The sequence below is a fragment of the Pollachius pollachius genome, assembly GCF_949987615.1.
Source record: "Pollachius pollachius genome assembly, chromosome: 19".
NCBI lineage: Eukaryota > Metazoa > Chordata > Actinopteri > Gadiformes > Gadidae > Pollachius > Pollachius pollachius.
This window is the reverse complement of record NC_136952.1, coordinates 10,693,772-10,717,800: the sequence shown is the minus strand read 5'-3', so window position 1 is coordinate 10,717,800 and position 24,029 is coordinate 10,693,772. Positions and strand designations below refer to the sequence as shown.

At 42.1% G+C, this 24,029-nt stretch overlaps 3 protein-coding genes across 3 annotated transcripts; 1 reads left to right on the top strand and 2 right to left on the bottom strand.

Annotated features, from left to right (window-relative positions):
* Positions 1–1,020: 1,020 nt before the first annotated feature.
* On the bottom strand, positions 1,021–2,936 carry LOC307090251 (hydroxycarboxylic acid receptor 2-like; the record flags this gene model as incomplete). Its single annotated transcript, XM_079756826.1, has 2 exons — positions 1,021–1,731; positions 2,574–2,936. 2 exons carry the CDS (start codon positions 2,934–2,936, stop codon positions 1,021–1,023), a joined length of 1,074 nt encoding a protein of 357 aa, XP_079612952.1.
* Positions 2,937–11,244: 8,308 nt separating this feature from the next.
* Positions 11,245–13,896, bottom strand: LOC307090503 (hydroxycarboxylic acid receptor 2-like). The gene is made up of 3 exons (XM_079757183.1): positions 13,785–13,896; positions 13,138–13,637; positions 11,245–12,365 (listed from the first exon to the last, which is right to left on the bottom strand). Exons 2-3 carry the CDS (start codon positions 13,507–13,509, stop codon positions 11,706–11,708), a joined length of 1,032 nt encoding a protein of 343 aa, XP_079613309.1. The 5' UTR covers positions 13,510–13,637; positions 13,785–13,896; the 3' UTR covers positions 11,245–11,705.
* A 3,364-nt stretch (positions 13,897–17,260) lies between these two features.
* arg1 (arginase 1) lies at positions 17,261–23,979 on the top strand (the record flags this gene model as incomplete). The annotated part of the gene is made up of 8 exons (XM_079757279.1): positions 17,261–17,356; positions 17,495–17,567; positions 18,103–18,277; positions 19,607–19,769; positions 20,580–20,674; positions 22,439–22,543; positions 22,846–22,982; positions 23,816–23,979. The coding sequence occupies 8 exons, from the start codon at positions 17,261–17,263 to the stop codon at positions 23,977–23,979; spliced, it is 1,008 nt and encodes a 335-aa protein (XP_079613405.1).
* Between the last annotated feature and the right edge of the window lie 50 nt (positions 23,980–24,029).

The following is a 24,029-nucleotide window of genomic DNA, read 5'->3' as shown; positions in this document are numbered from 1 at the left end:
TGTGAGGCCTACTACAAATAGTTGATGAAATGACTAATTGTAAGCTACTCTAGAAATGTACATGCTCTGGAAAAAAGATATGCACAAAATGATGGGCTAAATTTAAAATTCCATTAGTAGGTCTACTATAATTTGTTTTCGATAAAGGAATATGTAATTGCATGGGCACAAATAGGATCATGCACTCTCTAATTAAAATCTTCTTTCAAATAAAAGTTACAAATTAATCTTGAATGTATTATGCTCAATTTGGAGATAAAAAATGAAAAATCGCAGCTTTATTGAATGGAACAGTACAATGGGAACAGGAAAATACCATCATGGTGAGATGGGTGCAGCAAGCTGCCCAAGGAGTCCGTTCCTGCTATAGAGGAGGGTGCAGTTTCAGGACCGCAGTCCAAGGGCCACCGTTTCACATTTGTAGGACCCAGGGAATCTCATGAGGAACTCATGGGAAAAAATAAATCATGAAAACATGATCAACCTGAACTAATCCTTACCCTACAATTCACCATCAATAACCTTAACCTTAACTTAACCTGTGTGTTATTCACACACACACACACACACGCACACGCACACGCACACACGCACACACACACACACACACACACACACACGTATTCAGGAGCGTCTCAGGTGCATGGCAAGTTTCAGAAATGTTAATTCATCAGGTCGGCCAAGCCATGTGTTTAACTGAAACTTGAAATTATAGCGCTCCCTATAGGATTTTGGCACCAAACTTTCTGTAGACCTGCTTTCAGTGGATATGTATATATGACCCAGAATTGACATGAACAAAGGGTATCGACAAATACACTGTGAATACATAAATGTATATAGGGGCCTAGAAATGCGGTACATTGTACACCAGTCCTAAAACTACAGCCTCCTCTATTGAAGGAAAATAGTATTGGCACAAAGGGACACATATTTGCGTAATAAAGGTGAATACAGTTGAAGGCAGTTATTGCTAATAATAAAGACCTAACTTATATATACTATTGCAGTCATCAATGTTCATGCCGTCGTCTCGGTCGCCTCCTCGGTCGGGAGGGGTTTGAGTTCCTGCGCGGTGGACTGAGTTTCAGACGACGTCCCCACCGTTGCCCCCTCTCCCCCGTCTCCCGCGCTGCCACAGCAGCTGCCGCCGCGCAGCGCCTTCGGCAGCGCGCCCACCAGGGCGTTGCGGAACATGGAGCTGGAGAAGCAGTAGATGATGGGGTCCAGCGCCGAGTTGAGGAAGGTGAGGCCGAACGACACAACGGTGAGCTGGGTGAGGGCGTAGAAGGAGGCGCAGTCGATCGGGTGTTGTGCGCCTATGACCCAAAGCCCCAGCGTGGTCACCGTGCCAGGAAGGAAGCAGACGGCAAACACGACCACGATCGCCATGCACGCGTGCATGGCCCGCCGCACGTTCTGCGCCTTGTCCATCTGCCGACGCTTCAGGACGCAGAAGATGCGCGCCGAGCAGAAGAGCAGCATGGCCAGCGGCACCAGGAACTCCAGCACCGACAGGATGCGGTGCATGCGCACCAGGACGAGGATGGCCCACGACGCCTCCCCGTAGGACGTGAAGAAGAAACACTGGGTCTGGTTGCCTTCGCCCTTAATATGGCTGAACGCCAGCATGGGAACCCGCGGACCGATGACTAGCAGCCACAGGAAGGCCGCCGCGTACATGGCCTGCCTCTTGGTCATGCGGTTGAAGCGGTGGTGTGGGTGCACCACCTGTGTGGGAAGGGAGAAGCAATTACGCTGAGGTCAGGGCTGTACAGTGCTAGTTTTTACCGCATATGCTACTAAAATCGATTGTGTGCAAAGAGAAATATTCTTATTGTTGTACCAAATTTCCCATTATCTTTTGTCCGTCCCTCTTGTTATATATATTTCCATACAATTATTGTTAAAAGGAGTATAATTATCATTGTAAATTGGCTTTTCCATTCAAGGCCAAACTATAAAGAGTGGCAACAGTTTATTTGCAACTGATTTTGTACTAGGGCTGCTGAAATCTTCACCTTTGCGGCCACCTAATAAAGTTAGCGTACAGCCCTTATAGGCTTGCGGTTAGAGGTCCTGCATAAATGGGGCTCATATAGGGGAGGAAGAGAAAGTAGGTCGGAAATGTGTAATGTCAGAGCCGTAAAATGCATCGACAATCACTAATGGTGAATCGCTGATTCTGTAACTTATGGTGTTTGTGTGCAACCAACATATTTGGTATAATGCAATAAGTTAAATTCTTCCAAATTCCAAGAAAGGTAATTGCATATCCTTATGTAATTCCACAATTCAGCATATCGTGAAACATTTTTTTTATTATAGAAATTATTTGGATTGGAATTTGTAGGGCCACGGATTAGTACGAGGGCCAGGTTTATGAGGTGACTGAAAGAAAGTTTAAACTTGAAATAAATACAGGCCTCCTCCATAAGTAGGCTACTACTGTAGCCTACATATTTATGTAGGCCTAATTGATATTGACTATTTGGATGCTAAAAATATTCAACAGCAACAATGACGCTATTTTTTGGTAGCCTGATCCCAAACGATCTAAAGTGTGAGCTTACCTTAAAGTAGCGGTAGATCGCCACAACCGTCATGAGGCCGATACTGGCCGAGCGGTTGGTGAACATCAGGAAGAGGTTGATCCGGCACAGGCCGTCACCGAAAACCCAGTAACCCCTGAGCAAGGCATCGATCCTCAGTGGCAAGCTCACCAGCACGAAGAAGTCGGCGATGACAAGGTTGAAGAGGAACAGCGCATTGGGATTCCAGTTTTTGAGCTTCCAGCAGAAGATCCAAAAGGCAATGACGTTTCCCACAAGCCCCAGTATGACGTCTAGGGTGAGGATGGGTGGCAGGATGATGCCTTCCAGGTGTATTCCGATAGGTGGGCACCGACCCACAGGGGTCGGGGCGGTGACAGACATGTTCGTGGTGGGTGGGTATGAATTATCAATAGTGAGGTTGATTGTAGTTTGTCTTTTGTTTATTTTTCTGTTGTGGATTTTGAGGTGTTAGATGTTAAGAGGTGAAGGTTTTGATTGGTCGGTGGTAATTAGCCAGGGCCTTTAAAAAAAGAAAAAGAAAAGGAAAACATGTTAAAGATTTGAACATATTTCTACCCAATAATCAAATATACGGAAATACTTTTTTCTCAATGTTGCACGTAAACCAGGATTAGAGCTTATTAAGAGGAAGCAGGAATATGGGCATTTTATTTTCTTCCTCTTCACATCCTTTTTTCTAAAGGGATTGAACAATTTATACATGAGGGCAAAAGCAAACACGGATTTCACTTGTACCACTTTTTCACCTTTTTTATGGATGCGTAGGCAGCAGGCAGCCGGATTTCATCACCTGTTTCCTGTTTTGTTATCCACTGAACTTCTGCTAAACATTTGACCAGAATAAACAGGATCTTACTGTTCCTGATTCCTGTAGAAACAAGTAATATGAAGTCACATATACCAAATGGTGGACATAAATAATGGATACATATTAATCTTGTGTATTTCAATCCTTTCAATGGGATACAATAAATGAGAAATGAGTTAGAGCTGTTTCTGTATCTTAAAAGAGAAAATCTCAATCTCAATTTAAACATACTTTTTAAAAAAAACACTTATATGTATAGTAGAGCAACGACTCACCCGGCAAAGAATGTGTTGATGTTAAATAGTAGCCTATTGATTGAAGTACAGCAGAGCCTTGTCCAGTGAAGATTTTTTGTGAAGAAACGAGAAAACGTTTTCTTCTACTCCTTTTATGTGGAGGACCCATTTAAACCACACCCTTTAACAACCAAGTGCAGAGAGCCGATGTTGGTTCAACGCAAATGGTATTGATAATTATTATTATTTCTATAATCATATTTGGAATAAGAATCTTAAATAAAAGCAATGTTAATAATAATAATATTTTTTTATAATAATTGTATAAAGAAAATATTTTATAATAATCTTTTAAAATAATTTTCCAGGATTTTGTTTGATTTACCCTTTATTATTTTATATTATCATTCATTATTTAACTTGGTGGATTTAATACTTATCATACTTAAAATCTGATTTTTGGAGAAACCAAAAACCTTTTTCTATAGTAAAATGATTCTTATTTGATATAGAAATCATTGTTATACACATTTGTAAAACAACATCACAAAGTAACATGGTATGTAACAATCAGAGCTGCAAAAAAAAAGTAAAACAATAACATGCAGGGGTATAAGATGTGGCCATTATATTGGGGTACATAGCTTGTATTTTGTTGTTAGTGTTTATCATAGTTTTAATTAGATGTTAAATCCAAACATTCCCCCCAAAAAAAGAGAAAATAAGCCATCCAAAGGGATTATATGGCTGATATGGCCTCTACTTGGCATGATACTTTTGAAATATGACTTGTTTGATTTCCTTCCTCATCCAGAAATACCAAAGGTCAAAAAGGAAATGTTGAAAGCAAATGGAAAAAACACAGTTGCTCCAATTGATTAGCCTTCCCCAAATTACGACCAAGTTACACTTTTATGTAACCTTTGTCTTGGAAAGTATTACTCACATGTTTTTTTCATTACCATCCTGTTTTTGATTATATGCTTGAATACGTTTTTCCCATGAAGCTGTCTCATACCCAAGAAAAGAGATAACGTTACTTGACGGTTGTAAAAATATGGAGAATTTTGTGATTTCTTTTGTGTCATGCTTTCTATTGAAGCATGAAGCTTCAACAGGTATTCTTAAAGTTATTGAGGCTATTTATACATATTTGCTAAACAGTTAGTCCTAGGGCCATACGGAGATGTAGTTTCATTTGGGATGCTGACATTGTTCTTCAGCGAATATATATTTATAGAACAAAAAATAAATAAATACTCAGTATCCTCCTACAATGCGATAAGACAGGTTGTTGTTACTCTTCAACCATCTGTTCGGCAATAACTAATCAACAACTTCCATGAGGTCTCTTTTCTAACTCTGTTCCCTCAACTACCTGTCGGTGTGCTTGTAGCGCGTCCTAGCTTGAGTTTAGCAGTTATTTTCCATCAGCACTGCAACAAATATTTATACTATTTAAACATAGTCGCCATTATTTGTCAGTGGGACACTTTTCTGTTTCCATATGTTATTGTGGAGGGTGTTTGTGGTTTATTGCTGGTTCAAGCCGCCTCACCTATAGCCCGGGTCAGACTGAATGGACTATGATCATGGACCTATAAAGCGTGAGATACACGGATGAGATACACCTGGCCCACGGGGGACCACTTTCCGAATATGAGCTACGAACAGATTTGTATATAGATTGATAATATACATGTGCATTTGATCTAATATTAATATTGTTTTATAATAGGCTATATTCACTAAATATTAGGAATCTGGCTCCATATGTCGTCATAAGGGTCAAGGTTACCTCCCCTTTCTCTGCTTTGCCCGCCCAGAGAATTTGGCTTGCCAATGAGTCAATGAGCTACGACCGTGCGTGCGACACGTTTGTGTGTGTGGGTGTGTGAATACACACATTGTAACGCAAGTGATGTACATTTCTTTGTTATTTGGATAACCGTTCTGCTGTTAGTGTTATGGCGCATAACACGCAACATAAGTTAAGGCTGGCGTTAAGCTCCCATGGTGAAAAGACTGCGTCGGGTTCTCTGACATCTCTGACGGTCCTTCCACAATGAGACTCGTAGTAGGGGTTATCTCGGCCATGGTGGAGAAGGAATTCGGGGGAAAGGAAATTTGGCTTTGACTCCCTGAAGTCCAGATTGAACCGCGACATGGAGGAGAAAGGGATGTTGCCCGGGATTGTTGCCCGGGATTGTCTCCCTCCTGAGCCCCGCTGCCAGGCGGCGGTAGTGGAGCCCCGTGGCGGTTGTGTCCCGCGGCAGTGGTGCTCCGACAGTAGGGCACCGACACCGGGGCACCGGCGGGAGACAATCCCGGGCAACAATCGTGGGCAACACGTTTGTGGAAAGCTCATTGTGGGACTGGCTGTAGTTCTGCACCAAGGCTGAATTTCTTGAACGTCTTCAAATAATGTATTAAGGACCCTCTAACACTTATATATAAGCATCCATAAAGTAGTATGCCATGGGACCTTTAAAATACTCTTTGTGGAAATAATAATAGGGGCTCAGTGAATTCATTATAATAGCATGTCAAATATAATGAAGGAAGTCTAATATTCTGACAAGTTAAACTTTTATTTCCTTGCATTACAAAATGTTCCCCTGATAATTGTTTCTCAAACATAAACTACAAAAACATGATAAATTGGAGATGATGGTTGAGGAATGTGTCATAATGCATCGTGTGTGAATAATATTGTATAAAGCAATGCATACAAGTAAAAGTATGTAGGTGACGTTGGTGTGAGGAGTTCCATTTTTATTTATATTTGTATATTTTCACTGGAATTACCTATGATTTTGAAAGGATAACATAAGTATTCACCCATTCACTTCTTAGGCCTACTACAAATAGTTGATGAGATGTAGGCTACTATGATTGTACATGCTCTGGCAAAACAATATAAAAAAACTTATTAAAAAATACAAACCTAAAAAATATTTTAGTTCATGGACTAAATTAAAATTGTCCTATTATTTTACTATTTACCAAAAGTAGGCCTACTATAATTTGTTTTAAATAAAGGAATATGTAATTGAATGAGCATAAATAGGGTCATGCACTATTTAACTAAAATCTTCTGTTAATAAAATAAGGTTATCAATGAATCTTGATATACAGTCAGGGTGACTGTATAATGCAATATCTTGTAGACGAAAACGAAAAATCACAGCTCTATTGCTTGGAACAATACAGAAAACAGTGCAAAAGTACCAGCATAGTGAGAAGGATGCAGTACATGCCAAAGGAGTAAGAGATCATTCCTACAATAGAGGGTGCATTTTCAGGACCGCAGTCCAAGGGCCACAGTTTCACATTTCAATTCATTAGTCACTCTAGAATAATTCATGAAAACGTGATAAAATACAACACATAGCTAACCACATACACTCAAAAAACTGATTCAAGCCCTTCTTTGATGTGACACATTTAATTGTTGTTTGATTTACTCAAATACATCTATTAAAAACTTATACATGTACATTTAATTGAGATAACATAATAATTTCACCTTGACATTCGCTAACTCAAAAAAAATGAGTTTCACTTGAATTGGGACCACCCACTGCGCATGTGCGAGGCAACACGCTCCAACCGTCTCTTTCTCACATTCTCCCGCTCTTCCTCGCTTCATTCTTCTCGGAGTCGGACATCTTCCTTGACACTGCTGCGAGATATAGCTGTTTTCCACTCAATGGTGAGTATTTTATTTTGTTGCATTTATAAAGCTTTTGCTGTTAACGGACCGTAAAGCCGTACGAGTTTTACCATCAGTGAAGTGAAGTCGCTAGCTAAGATAGCTACAGGAGGGAAAATACAGTTGAGTAGGCTAAGTGTCTGTGGTTAGGCGGGCCCTACTCTGACTAATGTTCTGCCCATAGGCTGTATAGAGGTTATAACCGTATGTTTTCTGGAAAAAATGTGTTACATGAACATGACCTCTCGAAATGGACCTGTTTTGGCTAGAGCTCCTCTCCCCTCCCCCACTCACAGACACAACCACACACTTGCGCATTCAATCACGTCCTTGACTTTCATGGCTTATAAAAGCAAATTTGTCAAAAATCGCCGTTTTAAATGCTGTGTGTGTGATTTATGTGATGTCTATACAGTGTACAACACCAAAGGCTAGCCAACAGAGCCAACAGCCAGTCAGCCATGAAAATAGAGAGAGAAAAAACGGAATTCTGCATATTAAGTAGCCATGTGCTTTGTTTGAGAAATGGTGGAAGACGGAGTGGTTATGGTTATCATAGATTAGTCGCTAGCCGTTAGCTACCAGTTTGACTTTAATAACTCAGTGACTCAATAAACGGTCCATTAAAAAATTCTCCAGCGGATATCTGAGTTACAACGTGACTGAGCTACTGGAGTAGTTTCATGTCGTGTCCGACAACGAGAGGGTTTTAACAGCTGACGTCCTGATGTTAGCTTAGCTACCGCCGTTAGCTTAGCTACTGCTATTGGGTGTCCCTGTCAGCTGCAGCTACTGAGGCACCGTAATAAGTCCCCCAAACGGAATAAATATAACACATAGCAACACGAAATACACACACACACACACAGAGAAATAGTAATGTTTCTTCAATCATTTCGGATTTGTCTAAACGCTGATAGGGCGTGAAAAACATGATATATATAGCTAAACTCTCGTTCGTTTTCTACCCAGAAGTAGTTGTAAACAACAAGGCGATTCGGTGCAGGCTGTCTTTTTAAATTGAGCAAACAAGGATTCTCTCTCTCTGTCTGTCTTCGCATGCAAAGGAGGAGTTAAGGGGCAAAAGATCAAATGCATCCTGGAAATTAACGACCTGGTTAGTAAATACTTCAAATAAACTTTCACTGTCAGGTGGTAGTTTAGTTTTTTTCTATAGCTGCTCAAGTACTTAACAACTGAAAATATGGTGTTTTGATAACACTAGGAAATTGATGCTACATGATTAGAGAAAAGGGGCTGTGGCTTTTGCCCAAACAAAAACTGTAACTACAGGAATGCACTGCAGTGCATCATACACAAAAAAACAGTCCTAGAACCAACACAAAATGGCATGCTGTCTGTCCTTGTACATGCACCTCTCCATGTAATGATAATCTGGTTTAAATTTGGCAAAGTATTCTTTTAATATCAGTAACATAAAGATGAACTGCACACAAATTACAACACATTGCCACACATTTTTACACTCTGGCCAGGTTTGAAAGCATTCCATGCTCTTACTGATCTCAAACCTACATGTACCTATTGCAGATATAATTTTAAGATAAGATGATGAGTCTTTGTCTCCCTTGGGAGAAATTCATTTTGGACAGACAGTCAAATTCCTGCACCACAATCACAACCAGATGTCTTTGTCTCCCATGTTTTAGTGCGATGACATCAGCCTAAGGAGGGAGTGCATCCTAAGAAGCCTTGTGGTCTACGTCAATGAAGACCCGGATGTGTTCTTTAAAGAGTATTTGGTAAGTTAATACATGTCTTTCTCATGTAGTATAATTGTTACCCATACGTATCACTAATGTAATCATGCAACATAAAGGATATTGCAACGCACATTTTTTCTACATTTCTTGCATTTATTTCACTGTATAGACTGTGAATTACATAGATACACATGACACACGCAGACACACCCACCTTTATAAGAAGGGATGGATTTGGGTTCTCAGTGAGTTTTGCTAAATATTTTCCATGTTAGACTCAAAGGGGATCACTGCATAGCTTTACAACTGAAGAGTGTTAGCCATAAAGCTGTTACTAACATACCACTCCGCTCTCTTGCACTGCTACAGCCTTGGCTTTGACAGCTGCAGCATTTTTCAAAAATATCCAGCAGGTGAAGCTAGGTTCTGATAAGTACTATTAAGCCACGTTTCCACTGCATGGTACCGGCTCGACTTGACTCAGCCTTTTTGCGTTTCCATTACATGAAAGTACCTGGAATCTGGTACCCGGTACTATATTTTTTTTTTTCCTGCCCGGCTGCGGTTCCAAAACGGCTGAAGCGCTACTAAAATGTGACGTGTAACATTGCGGACAGCTGATTGGTCAGAGAGTTGTCACCAGCGGCTGCAGGTCATCACATATCACCACATTTCAATAAATAAATGTTTTAAGATGAACAAACTATGCAAGCCTGGTCGCTTTTCCGCTGTCGCCCCTTCCCCTCCCCATCTGGCCATGTGGGTTTCAGTTCAGGAGACTCTTAAGTTCTGAGTTGCGCTCGTGACGGAATGGAACGGAAAACCCAGAGTTTCCCTCATATCAGGGTTCACTTACTATGAGTTGTCACAAAACCCGCTCCCTGGAATACCCCCCTGGAAACAACACTGATGTGTGCAACCGGCGATTCTATTAAATCTGACACACCACCATCACTACCAATGGCCAGATATCTTAGGTCAATTGTTATAGGCTACAGCCGTCTTAGAATTGGCACCTGCTTTTTGATCAAGACAACTGATAAACTGTTGCATTTATATTTTGTATATGGTTTTCTGTTTGTTATTTAGCATTTTAATTAAATTTGTTTTCTGTGTTTGTGTTGTTCAGCCCACTGATGTTGAGGATGCAGAGAGGGACATCACCTCCACAGTCATGGGCATTTACACAATCCGAAGAGACGGACACGAGGAGCCTGACGACGTGGGAGTTGTGATTGAGGGTATTAAAGTCCTCAACAACCTTGGAAGTGTCACTACAGGCTTCATCATGCTATTTGGGCTCATTTATGCCCTTGATCTAGCCTTTCCCGAAAATCTGAAGTACACCTTCGAGTTCTTCCAGAAAATCATAATGAACCTGGATGGACACAAGCTGAATTCAAAAATACAGCAGCTGAAAATAAAACTCTTTTCATAAGGGACTCAGACTTTCCACTTGGTGGCCTTAGCCATTGTACAATTTGAAACTGTATTGTTGTGTTCCAAGTCCTGGTAACTAGTTTTAAAGTCAGCAGAGTGATTTATTTTCTTTTCTACAATGTGATAGGCAATGCAGTGTGTTCATTACAGCGAAAAAAACTTAAGAGAAGAGAATAAATCCAAGTTCAAAGTCATTTTATTCAGTTTAGTCTGAGCTTGGTGGAAATATTTGTACTGTTTCTATGTGTGAATGTGTTATATGTATTTTATACCAGTTTTAGGCATTACATATTGCAGTTAATGGTAAAAAATGTTCATGGTTGATCCCAACTTGTCACAACTTGCCCTAGCTTTGCTACCTGAAACAGATATCTGTGCTTGTAAAGACAGTTTTTCTGTGTATTGACACAAAGTCATGATGTTGTTGAGTAGATGTCACCAATCCGTTGATGAGTTTCATGTGGAAGTTCAACATATCTATGTAGGCTATATTTGGATGTGTTTTTGTCAGTTTTAAATAAAAACACATCAACCAGATTTGGTGTTATGTGTGTCTGTGTGGGGGTCACATGAAAAAAAGGAAGCATTTTGCCTCATTTTATTTTAGACTAATTATATTAATTTGAGTTGAAGAAATGTAAATCAGTTTAGGTCAACTAATGTAATTACTTTATTTTGACTGTATTTGATAAAATTGGGTTTGACCAACTCAATTTTATAATGTTACATGGAGACACTTAAATGGAGTTGGGGCTACATTAATTTAATGGCTGGAAAACCTGCCCACAATTTATTTGTGTTCATCCAATGAGTTATTTTTTTGAGTGTAGGCTACTTAACCTGTCAAACATGTTACCTAAAATAACCCTAACCCTTAAACTCACCATCTCTAACTCAATACCTAAACTTAACCATTTCTAACCTTCTAACCAAACTAACCCAGACCCTAAACCTCTCTTATCATAACCATCTCTAAACCTTGGATAACCTTGAACGCAACCATGATATGCGGTCCTAAAGTGCAGCGGTACTGATACTGCAGCCTCCTCTATTGAAGGAACATACAGACACATAATAATATGTGCGCTATAAAGTTGAATACAGTTGAAGGCAGTTAATGCTAATAATAAAGGCCTCACTTATATATAATAATGCTGTCATCAATCATCATTCCATCGTCTTTCTCGTATTCTCGGTCGGGATGGGTCAGAGTTCATGTTGTGCGGTGGACTGTGTCCCCACCGCTGCCGCCTCTCCTTCAACCTCCCCCCCGTCTCCTGCGCCGCCAAAGCAGCCACCACCATTGCGCAACGCCTTCGGCAGCGCGCCCACCAGGGCGTTTTGGAACATGGGGCTGCAGAAGTAGTACATGACGGGATCCATCACCAATTTGACGAAGTTGAGGCCGAGCGATACAGCGGTGAGCTGGGTGAAGGCGTAAAAGGAGCCGCAGTTGATTGGGCGTTGCGCGCCGATAACCCACAGCGTGGTCACCGTGCCAGGCAGGAAGCAGACTGCAAACACGACCACGATCGCCGTGCACGCGCGCACACTCTCAGCCATGTCTATCTGCCGACGCTTCAGGACGCAAAAGATGCGCGCCGAGCAGAAGAGCAGCATGACCAGGGGCACGAGGAACTCCAACACCGACAGGATGCGGTGCATGCGCACCAGGACGAGGTTGGCCCGCGACGCCTCCCCGTAGGACGTGAAGAAGAAACACTGGGTCTGGTTGCCTTCGCCCTTGATATGGCTGAACGCCACCATGGGAACCCGCGGACCGATGACTAGCAGCCACAGGAAGGCCGCCGCGTACCAGGCCTGCCTCTTGGTCATGCGGTTGAAGCGGTGGTGTGGGTGCACCACCTGCGCGGGAAGGGAGAGGCAATTGCTGTGAGGTCAGGGCTGTATAGTTATGATCGCATATGCTATTAAAATTGATTGTGTGCAAAGATAAATATTATTATTGCCTACCGTCTGCCCTGTTCCGTATGTCCCATTATCTTGTCTCTGTCCCTCTTGTTAATTATTTCACTATAATTAGTTAGTAGGAGTAATTGTTAGGTTTACAGTTTGGGTAAAGCCCTGGGTGGCTTGTGGTTAGAGAGGTCCTGCCGAGATGGGGCTCATATATATGGAGGAAAGGTGTACAGGAAGTGGGTCGAAATTAACTGTAAAAAGCACAATCACTATATTTTTGCTGATTCTGTGACTTCTGGTGATTGTGCGCAACATACATAGGCCTATTCAGTACTTTGCTAGAAGTTAAATTCTTCCAAAAGCCAAGAAAAACAATTGCATATCCTTATGCAATTCCACTACTAAGCATAGGAATAAAAAATATAATCTCTAAATCATTTAAATTGGGCTACGGATTAGTACGACAGCCAGATTTATGAGGTGAATGAAGGAGTGTATAAACTTGAAACAAATGTTGTCCTCCTCCATGGCTCCATAAGTACTTGTACATATTTATGTAATTTATATTACTATTTGGATGATAACAATGTTCAACAGAACAATGACGCTATTTCACTTTTTTTTTTGGTAACCAGGTCCCAATCGCTATAGAATAGGACTAATATCCTATTAACTGCCAACAACCTCTAATACGTAAACGGTCTAAGTGTGAGCTTACCTTAAAGTAGCGGTAGATCACTACAACCGTCATGAAGCCGATACTGGCCGAACGGTTGGTGAACATCAGGAAGAGGTTGATCCGGCACATGCCGTCACCGAAAACCCAGTAACCCCTGAGCAAGTCATCGATCCTCAGTGGCAAGCTCACCAGCACGAAGAAGTCCGCAATTAAAACGTTGAAGAGGAACTGCACAGTGCATTTCCAGCTTTTGAGCTTCCAGCAGAAGATCCAAAAGGCAACTATGTTTCCCAGAAGCCCAAGTATGACGTATACGGTGAGGATGGGCGGCAGGATGAGGCCTTCCAGGGGTATTTCGATAGGTGGGCACCGACCCCCTGCATCCACAGCTGTCCGGGCGGTGACAGACATCGTGGCGAGTGGGTAGGGATTCTAAATGTTGGATGCGTAGACAGCAGGATTTCTTCACCGGTTTCCTGTTTCGTTATATATTGAACTTCTGCTAGGCAGAATAAATAGGATCTTCCTGTTCCTGATTCCTGTATAAATGGATGGTGAATTTCAATCATTTCAATGGGATAAGTGCGGAAATGAGTAAGTTTTGTTTCCGCTCCTTATTTTAAATCTCAATATCAACAAACTTTTTTAAACACTTTTATGGATAGGCTGCTAAAGCAACGACTCACCCGGCAAAAAAATGGTGATGATGTTAAAATGTAGGCCTATTGATGGAAGTACAACAGCCTTATATAATACAGATTCCGAGAAATGTTCAGTGAAGATGTTTTGAGAATGGACGAAACATCGTTTTCATCTACCCATTTTATGTAAGGACAACCCATTTAAACCACACCCTACTTCCCAGTGAAGAGAGCCTACTGTCCATGTTTGGTTATACACAGTAGCGAATTGTGACTCTTCAACCTTGACCCTCTTATCCCCCTTCCCCGTCGCAAAGAAACTTTAAATGAACAAGCTAGTCCAGCCTTATCAATGCAACGAGCAGCAAACCGAAAAGAGTGAGTTATCACAAGAACTGAAAAAAGTCCTTCAGACAAATAATCCCATCGTCAAACCAGCTGTGTGTGAACTTCAGTGTAATATTTAGACATAAATATATATATATATATATATATATATATATATATATATATATATATATATATATATATATATATATATATATATATATATATATATATATATGTGGCAGGTAGGACGGTTATGATGGGAAGTGCAGCTTGGTCCCGTCCACTGGCACTGATTATCTAGATCAGGTGGCACAGGTGGCACTTCCCTTTCAAAAGAGTTGTGAGCCGTGGACGGGAGAATAATATTGCGGTGTGGATTGAAGCGAGAGCCCCTCGATGTCTCAGCTGTGCAATAGGAGAACGTGAGTCTTGTTGGAATGTTGCGTTTGTTGGTCTTTTGCGCAGACTCATTCTTACGGAGTAGCACCTAGCTCGGTCCACTGTTTGTACTCTCGGCTTGGTGTCTGTGCGTATGGTGGCCAGTTAATGGTACACGCAAGCTACCGAAGCTTTGCTTGCATAATAACGAGTAGTCAACGTAAGTTTATCCATTCCATTTCCTTAGACAGTCTTTTCAATCAGAGCTGTAATCATGTCTAAATTATCAGAAGCAGTCCAGAAGCATAATCAGCTGACTGCAGCCCTCTGAATGACTTGAGGAGGATTGTCTTCGTCTGTTTAACCAGACACTTTTTTTCCTGAGCTTAATTAATTGTTTTTTTTTATTTACTCTGATGTATGTGTGCCTCGAATATTGGCCACAATTGTCTTTGGCTGACCTAAAGACTTAAGCCGGTCTAGGGGGGAGGTCTGCTAGTAGTGGCCTGTTCGCCTAATTGTTTTGTCTGTGTTTTTGGTTACTATCTATATATAGTGTGGCCTATGGGCATTGTGCAGTACAATTTGTAGGGGCAGCATCCCGTTTGCAGTGTTCGTGTGTGTGTGTGTGTGTGTGTGTGTGTGTGTGTTAAACAATTGTGTCCGTGTGCCTACGGCCTAATTGACGGGAAGTCTTTCTTTTCTGTGCATGCGAATCGTACATATGTATTCAACATTATTTACTCTGACTTTTGTGTCGTGGGATTTCATTTCAGTATATTTATTGTGTTTAGTGTCTAATAAATTTACATTATTGATTACAGATTATCAGTCCCATTTCTGTTTCTTCACTGGACATAACCTGCATAAATAGTTTTAAAGGGAGTGCTGTTTGGTTTTCTAGCTTAGTGGTACAAATCGTGAGCTTCAGCACTCCCTGGGGTTGATTGACTGACTGACTGACTGACTCATCCGCGGGTATCGCGATAGAAATCCATTTTTCTATTCAATCTGTTGTGGGTTTTCCTGTACTCCCAACTTTTTAATTAAATTTAACTTAGAAAACGGCGTAGATAACAAATCACAAAACAATTAACTCCTCGGCGGCTTTACTTTTCAAAAACTGGAGTCAGTAACATTCTGATATAGCCTACTGACACAGTTGCTTCTTTCATTTAACCCTTTAGAGGGCCCTGATGATTCCCCTCAGGTTCTACATTAATAATTAAATGATAATATTGATAATTATTATGATAATGTATGCCTGTCTCCTCCACCGGTGGACTACCTCCGCCACTGGTCCCCCCCATGTTCTCCACCTGTCTATCCATCCAACTCCTCCCCCTAGCTGTCCTCCTCAACCTGTCTGATCCTCTCCTCAACCTGTCTGATCCCCTCCTCTGCCTGTCAGTCTCCTTCACTGGTCTACCTGTCTCCTGTCTACTGCCTCCTCCACCTGTCTGCTTGCTCTGTGTGCCTGCCAACCCCTTGACCTGTCTCCCTCCCCTCGCTCCCTGAGCCTCCTCTACATGTTCACCGGCACCGGACAGACTGTCCTGTGCGGCCGCCCAGACCGGTCTAAGATTAGTAAAACCACCTGCTCCAATATTAAGAGTTAGATTTGAATTTATAGGGGATAAGCACGGATAGGGTATCAGTGACGCTGCTCGAATTCGGGAAAAGTGGACCATTGAGTCACGGCCATATCTTATTTTGAAATGTGAACGGCACTTTATGTCAAAATGTTAATATTTCCCAATATATTTTTCCAACAAACGGCCCACTGCTGAGGGCCTCATGGGAAATGGAACCCCCAGACAGAACGTTTAGTTCATTTTTGTTACATTCAAACATTTTCCAACAATGCCATGTAAACGTCCACACATTAGCTTTTTTCTGCTTCATTCTAGAAACTTTTTTTTAAATTGAATTCTCTCACGTGTGACGCGTGAACCTTGGGGAACAATTTAAATGAATGATAAAGTTAATTTATAACGTCTTCTGCTGCTTATATGTAGAACCTCTTTACATTGCTAATGAGTTACGAACCGTTTTTTATATAGATGTATCATATACATGTTTTGACATATTTAATATCTATGTTTTATAATAGGCTATATACCCTAAATGCATGATGAAACAGTGGTTATAGAGTAAATAAAACTCAATATTTGCAGTACACTATTGTGGCCATACGGGGACGCTGTGGTACAATGTGAGGCGGGAATGTTAAAATGCTCTTCATGGAGATAATTATAGAGGCAGTGAAGTGAACCTACTGTAATAGCATGTCAAATATAATGAAGCAAAACAACATTCTGACAAGGTGGCTGTGGTGGTTGGTAAATAATGGTGTTTATTCTCTAGTAGGCATTCTCAACCCCGAAAACTGAAAATGTAATTATTTTTATTCTCGTGCTCGCATTTCCCCACCAAAGGGGAACCCAAAGTTAGGCCTTCAAGGACGATGTTGCCTAATCCTTAAGGACAGATGGGACCACGGCTTCCTTAAACAACGTGACTGCCACTGTGTTGCTGCTGGGCACGTGTCAGAAACTTCTATTCGTTGACTTGTGTCAACGGGACGGTGGCGTCACACGCCAACCAACGTCAACTCCCATGATCCCCCTCCGACCGCCGTAGCCTACCTCTTCCCTTTGCCCCGTGCGAGCAGGCTATAGCCTATAATGTTAGATGGATGGAGGGCCGGAGCTCTGGTGCTCAGTCTCTTCTGCGGTGCCGAACGGTGACAGCGCGTCGTCATCTCCTCCGCGGGACCAGTGAGTGCCTTGCGACCCACGATAGTCGCGATTATGAGGAGTGCGAGCCGAATGGGTTACACCCTAAGCGTTTTTAAACGCGATCACCACAGCGTCGGGATTATTGGGGCGCCTTTCTCTAAAGGACAGGTGAGCAGAGGACAGTGACGCATAATATGGACTAAACGTATTTCTTGCCGGGTTTTGAGTGACAAATTCAATCAATTAAAGCAGGCTACCAGAGATATATCGACCAAGATGGTAAATAGAATAAATAATTTATTTCAGCCGAGAGGTGGCGTGGAGAAGGGACCCAACGTGATCCGATCAGCTGGGTTGGCGGATAAGCTGAAAGCCCAAGGTGACGTGCACACGCTTCCCGCTCCAACGGAATACACCAGCGACGCATAATACATGCAAATCATGTGTTTGCTACTATATGTCATGATAACACACAATGATTTTAATTGAGGACCAAATGGATGGAAAAAATTCCCTATTTCACCTTTTTTTTTTTTCAAATAAATGTTACAGGCCTTTAAATTATTTGATCCCACATTTGGAACCAGAAAACTGTGTCTTTTACCCCCGCCCCCCCTAAATGCAGGCCTGAAATAAAATATATAGGCCTTTGTTAAAGCATAGGCAATTTGGGGACACCATGGGGCAAATTCAACAATTTTGCAGGCTAATTACAGGCCTGCAAGAGCCACAGATAAAGGATTATTTCCGCTTCTTTGGCAGAGCATTCTATTAACTAACTGCTGTCAGAGAATTCCAAAGAATTGACCAAACGGCTTGTAAAATACTTTTCCCCTAGCTTTATTGTAAAAAAAGGAATATAAAATCTCTAATAGTTGTCCAGGAGCCCTAACCGTTGGTCTTGGTGATCTCAGGGTGTAGCGTGAAGGACTACGGGAACCTGTGTTTCGAAGCGGTGCCCGGTGATGAGCCGGTGGGCCGGGTGAAGAGGCCCGGGGCGGTGGGCAGCGCCAACCAGAGGCTGGCCCACGCCGTCTACACCGCCAAGAACGAGGGACACACCCCGCTCATGCTCGGGGGAGACCACAGGTGTGTGTGTGTGTGTGTGTGTGTGTGTGTGTGTGTGCACAATAGTGTGGTGTGTGAACAATAGTGGGATATTCACACAGCAGTTGCATGTTCAATGAAACAAAGATCTGGTTTACTCTAAGGCAGACCTAGAACTTTTATATCAACTTTATAAGGCTATCACCCGAAATTGGATTATAGCAAGAGCTAGGATCGTAGGTCAAAGTTGAAACTGCATACTTCGACTGGGCTTCTGTGTTGTCAGAGGCGTTTGTTTGAACAAACTATTAGAACCAATACCAAGTCAAACAAGATGAATAATTTATAAAGTCTGGCTTGGACCAAGACAGTCATTTTAAATAATTTATCTTCTTTGGCTCTACGTAGTCTGAAAGACGGTTTGTATAGTCACATGTTTGCATAAACAAACTGGTAATGGTTTCCAAAGATAATAGTTTCTTTGAGCAGCCCAATGGATTAACAATGTTTATCTAGCCTGCACCAAGCCAAACAACACATTTTGTTTTTGTTTTATTTATATAGAAGGACCTATGTTTGTTGAAGCCACGGCTGTCAACAACAATATTTCAACATTTGAGATGGTTTTGACAAAGCCCAATTAGTAACACAACACAGCAAATTTTCTGACGCAGAAATATAAAATTTGGCCCAAATTCTGGCAATAATTTCAATCTTTTCAATCAACCAAACAAATGCAATGCATTAGGAAACATGCTAATGCTAATAAGTGTTATTTTAGCATGATTGATAATAGAGGTTGTGACTGTTGTATAGCGTGTCATTCTGCCACTTAGCTTGTCACTCCCACACTTAGCTCGTCGCTCCTTCACTTAGCTCGTCGCTCCTTCACTTAGCTCGTCGCTCCCTCACTTAGCTTGTCACTCCCTCACTTAGCTTGTCACTCATCACCTAGCTTGTTGCTCCACCACTTGGCTTGTCAGATCATTACTTAGCTTGTCGCTCCCTCACTTAGCTTGTCGCTCCCTCACTTTGCTTGTCGCTCCTTCACTTAGCTTGTCACTCCCTCACTTAGCTAGCTTGTCGCTCCACCACTTGGCTTGTCAGATCATTACTTAGCTTGTCGCTCCATCACTTAGCTAGCTTGTCGCTCCACCACTTGGCTTGTCAGACCATTACTTAGCTTGTCGCTCCATCACTTAGCTAGCTTGTCGCTCCAGCACTTGGCTTGTCAGACCATCAATAAGCTTGTCACTCCATCACTTGGCTTGTCACTCCATCACTTAGCTAGCTTGTCGCTCCACCACTTGGCTTCTCAGACCATCAATTAGCTTGTCACTCCATCACATAGCTTGTCGCTCTGTGGTCTAGCTTGGCGATTGGCTCCATCCATGGGCACGCGGCGGCAATCCCGGGGGACCTGAGTGTCGTGTGGGTGGACGCGCACGCCGACATCAACACGCCCCTCACCACGCCCACTGGCAACGTGCACGGACAGTCCATGTCCTACCTCATTCGGGAGCTTCAATCAAAGGTTCACTCAAGTTTTATTTTATGCTGTTGCTTTTTCGCATGAATACATCTGTGTCAACCCCCCTTGGCTTCCACCCTTCATTTGAAAATCCCCTGATTTGCAAGGTGCTTTTGTCTAAAGTGGCATTCCCAAACACAGATAATTAGATAAGTCATGTTGATCCCCCATCGCACACCCTGTATAGCGCTTCACACATTACCTATTTTATAAACAACAAATAACAACGTTTAGAGGACGCTTTTATCCAAATCGACTTGCAACCATTCGGAAACATTTATATGGCGGAGTCCACTCTACAAGTAGAAGTTACATGTATCACACACACTTATAGACACACACACACACACACACACACACACACACACACACACACACACACACACACACACACACACACACACACACACACACACACACACACACACACACACACACACACACAAACACATACATTAAGGGCGAAGTCAACCATGCAGGGTGGGAAGATAGGGTTGAAGTGTCTCTAAACATTCAGCTAGGAGGTGGCAGGGATTGAACTAGCAACCTTTCGATTATAAATAAACCTCCACCTCCGGAGCTAAGCCAAAATTCTCAACCCTCAAGGCCACAACTGACGCAACTTTAAATTAAAAAAAGTTTATGAACATTTATTTATGAACATTTTCTTGATCATTGAAGAGAACTCTTTCATGGTCACAACTCTTCTCATCAGAACTCTCTCTACACGCCACTGATAACAAACCTTTGAACACCAGGGTGCTCTCATAGAAGCACTCTGATATTTATTGAAATGCATTGTGCCATCATCAGATCCCCGTCATTCCACAATTCTCCTGGATCAAGCCCTGCGTGTCAGCCAAAGACATCGTTTACATCGGACTGAGAGATGTGGACCCGGAGGAACAGTAGGTTTCTATTTACTTTTGGCTATATGTTCTCCATCAAGTGATAACAATAGACCCTTTTCAGAGTCGCAGTAGGACAAACACAGCTGACGCTCACCGCACGGGTACTATGGCCCCACGAGGACGCCTCTGCTGCTGGCTCTATTGGGCTTGGTGTTATGTAATGTTGGCGTTGGCTGATGGATGGAAGAGGAGAGGTTAACGAAGGAGGAATGGGATATCTGCTGGAATGATAGCTGTTGAATCTGAGTGTGACCCCTTTGGTGCAATCAATCTGTTGTTGCTGTTTTCTTCTATATTTATAGAAGGACCTATGTTTGTTTCGGAGCCAAGGCTTTCAACAACAATATTGTAACATTTGAGAAGACTTTGACAATGCATTGCATGACATCTTTCACCCTCCATATGAGCTCCGCATTTTCATCAGGAAAGCAGAGAGCCTACACATTTCTTTATGAGATATTGTGTCAAGGACAGATGAGACTTCTAAATGCAAAAAAAGCACACAATATTTGTAGACAAAAAAATCACTTCACAGTTTTTCGCAGTCCCTTTGGTACATTTCTCGAATCGTCCTCAACATCTGCAAAACAGTAAATGCATTTCTCAAAACAATTCGTACAAGTAGCGAAACACCATGGATTACCTGCAAAAGCCAGTCTCTTGCTCAAAATCATTAGTTCATCTCTCAAAAGTAAATATCTTTGTCAATGAACATGTCAGTGCCATCAGAATGACAAGTCCTTGTATCATTGTGTACGGATAAGACAGTCAAATTTCTTAGTCATGTTGTCAATATAACAGTGTAATCTGGAGGGATGTTCTGATGTAAACTACGGCTAAAGTTTTGAAGACAATTATTGTAAATTGTAAGTTACACCTTAGTGTATGTGGGAGATTGATTGCAAGAGACTGGACAAGATTCACATTTACACTTTGACTGTACTGTAATTTGTTGACAGACCATGCCATTGCTAGAAATGTGAACATAGGACAATCTCCTTAGGGTAAACTGTACATGCATTGCTGTACAGTGCAGTCTTCCTACACCTCCTGACGTTCCTGTCTGTTGGGCCACAAATTCTCATTCTCAGGCAGCCTCACTCCTCTTCCTCTTCTTCTTCTCTCTGGCTGTTGACCCCGTCCAATTCCTGGTCCTTCCATTGTCAGACAATGTAACATTGTGTTGTGCTCCAGCAATATATACTTGACAGTTCATGGATCATGAGATGCACCTTTGAGCTATTTCAGTAAACTGGTAGATCTTTGGTTGATCTAACACTTCACACATTTCCCTTCTTTAGAGAAAGTCAAGATTCACCTGGTAGTTTGTTGTTGTAGTTTTGAATAATGGGATCCTACCAGTTGACCCCAGCCACAAAGGTTAACGTAGATAACACTAGAAACAGGTAGGATGGCTAGACAATATAGATAAAAATATAGAATATGAATAGAAAACAAAGCTTAAATGATAACAACATAGGGATTTTCCATGACAATTTTCAAACGCAGACCGAAAACTCTGCTCAGACTACATCTTGCCTCTGAAAAACAACTCTCTTTTATTTCTAAAATGCAGATGATGAAACTGTTTGCCTATTTGATGAATTTGAAGTACATCATTTCTGGTTTGTAGCTTCATGGCTGAATGCAGACCTTATTGTAGGTCACTTTGGATAAAAGCGGATAAAATAAAATCAACTGTAATGACCGTTATCAATCATGGTTCAGTCAGCTTCTTGTCGTTGTCCGTCTTTTCACCAGTTACATCCTTAAGTACCTGGGGATCAAGGTGTTCTCCATGACGGAGGTGGACGGCCTGGGCATCGCCAGGGTGATGGAGGAAACCTGTGACTACCTCTTCTCCCAGTAAGATCATCATGTCTAAGCGGATGGCTAGTCATTTATACCTTTTGATCGTTACAGGAGTTACCCATTGCCACTCTGATAGTCTTGTGGTCAGGGTGTGTGACTCTCAGTTGTAGGGTACGGGTACCCAATTCTTAATCTCTTGAAGTCGCTTTGGCTAGTAGCTAAATGATCAAATAGTTAAACGGTAATAATAAGTCATACCATCAGTATCTCCCCGTTACCACATTTGTCCTTGACATATAAGAAACAAAACATTTGTACATCATAATACATCGCTGGCTGTTTTTGTCTCTCGGTAGGGTCAAGAAGCCCATCCACCTGAGCTATGACATCGATGCCATCGACCCCTCGTTGACCCCAGCAACAGGCACGCCTGCGGTGGGCGGGCTGACCTACAGGGAAGGGATCTACATCACAGAGCACATCTGCCAAACAGGTAGCGGTCAGCGCTCACTTTGAAAGAAGAAATCATGTGCATGAGAATATGTGAAATCCATGTATCTTTGGGATGCATAGCTAACAAGTCATTTCAGGAGATTTGTTTCTGTTGAAGTTGAAGGTGAAAGTTCAATGTTCCTAAGATGTGGTTATTTGGTATGAACCTAGACGAACCTTGTGGATTTATTATGCAGGGTCAGGAGATTCCATTCCATGTGTGGGTAAATCAGTACAGTATTACGTGCTGAAACTCTTCTCAATTGGAATGTTTTCTTTTTACCTTTTTCTGTTGAGCTTAATCAGTGATTTCGCCCCCACTGAAGTTTTCTGGTTGGTATTTGACTTCTGCACCACATGCAAAAAGCCTCAGACAAAACACATGTTAGTATGGAGTTATTTGACTATCCTTTGTCATGTCGTCTGATGCAAAAGGACCAAAGACGTTTGTCCCAAGGTGTACATTGGTCTGCACAACCAATCAAATCAGGATCATGTAAATTAAAAAATAAAAAATCCTGCTAGAAAGGCCTACTATGATCCAATTAATGGCAGAAAGATCTATGTACTGTATAAACGCTGTTTTTGTTTTGCTTAAATCGCAGAAGTTTCTTTAAAATTCTCTTTATAATTTATATGATCACTCACTATAATAGATCTTTATTATGAGATGACTATGTGTCAAATACATATTTACAATGCATTTTGTTTATCCGATATGCTAAAATCAACCAATGGTTCATATTCACATCAAATATAATCCACCCGATCGTCGGAGCCTCCGTTCTCGTGTTCTGAGTACCGTGTGTGTGTGGGCCGTCCCTCTCCGCCCAGGCCTGCTGTCTGCCGTGGACCTGGTGGAGGTGAACCCCCAGCAGGGCACCACCGAGGCCCAGGTCCAGTCCACGGTGGACACCGCCGTGGACGTCCTGCTAGGCTGCTTCGGACGCCGCCGAGCAGGGAACCACCCGGCGGACTACTGCCTACCGGAGCCCTGATCTCCACCCAGCTGGATGGAGCCACCACCCCCGGAACCAGACCTCCACAA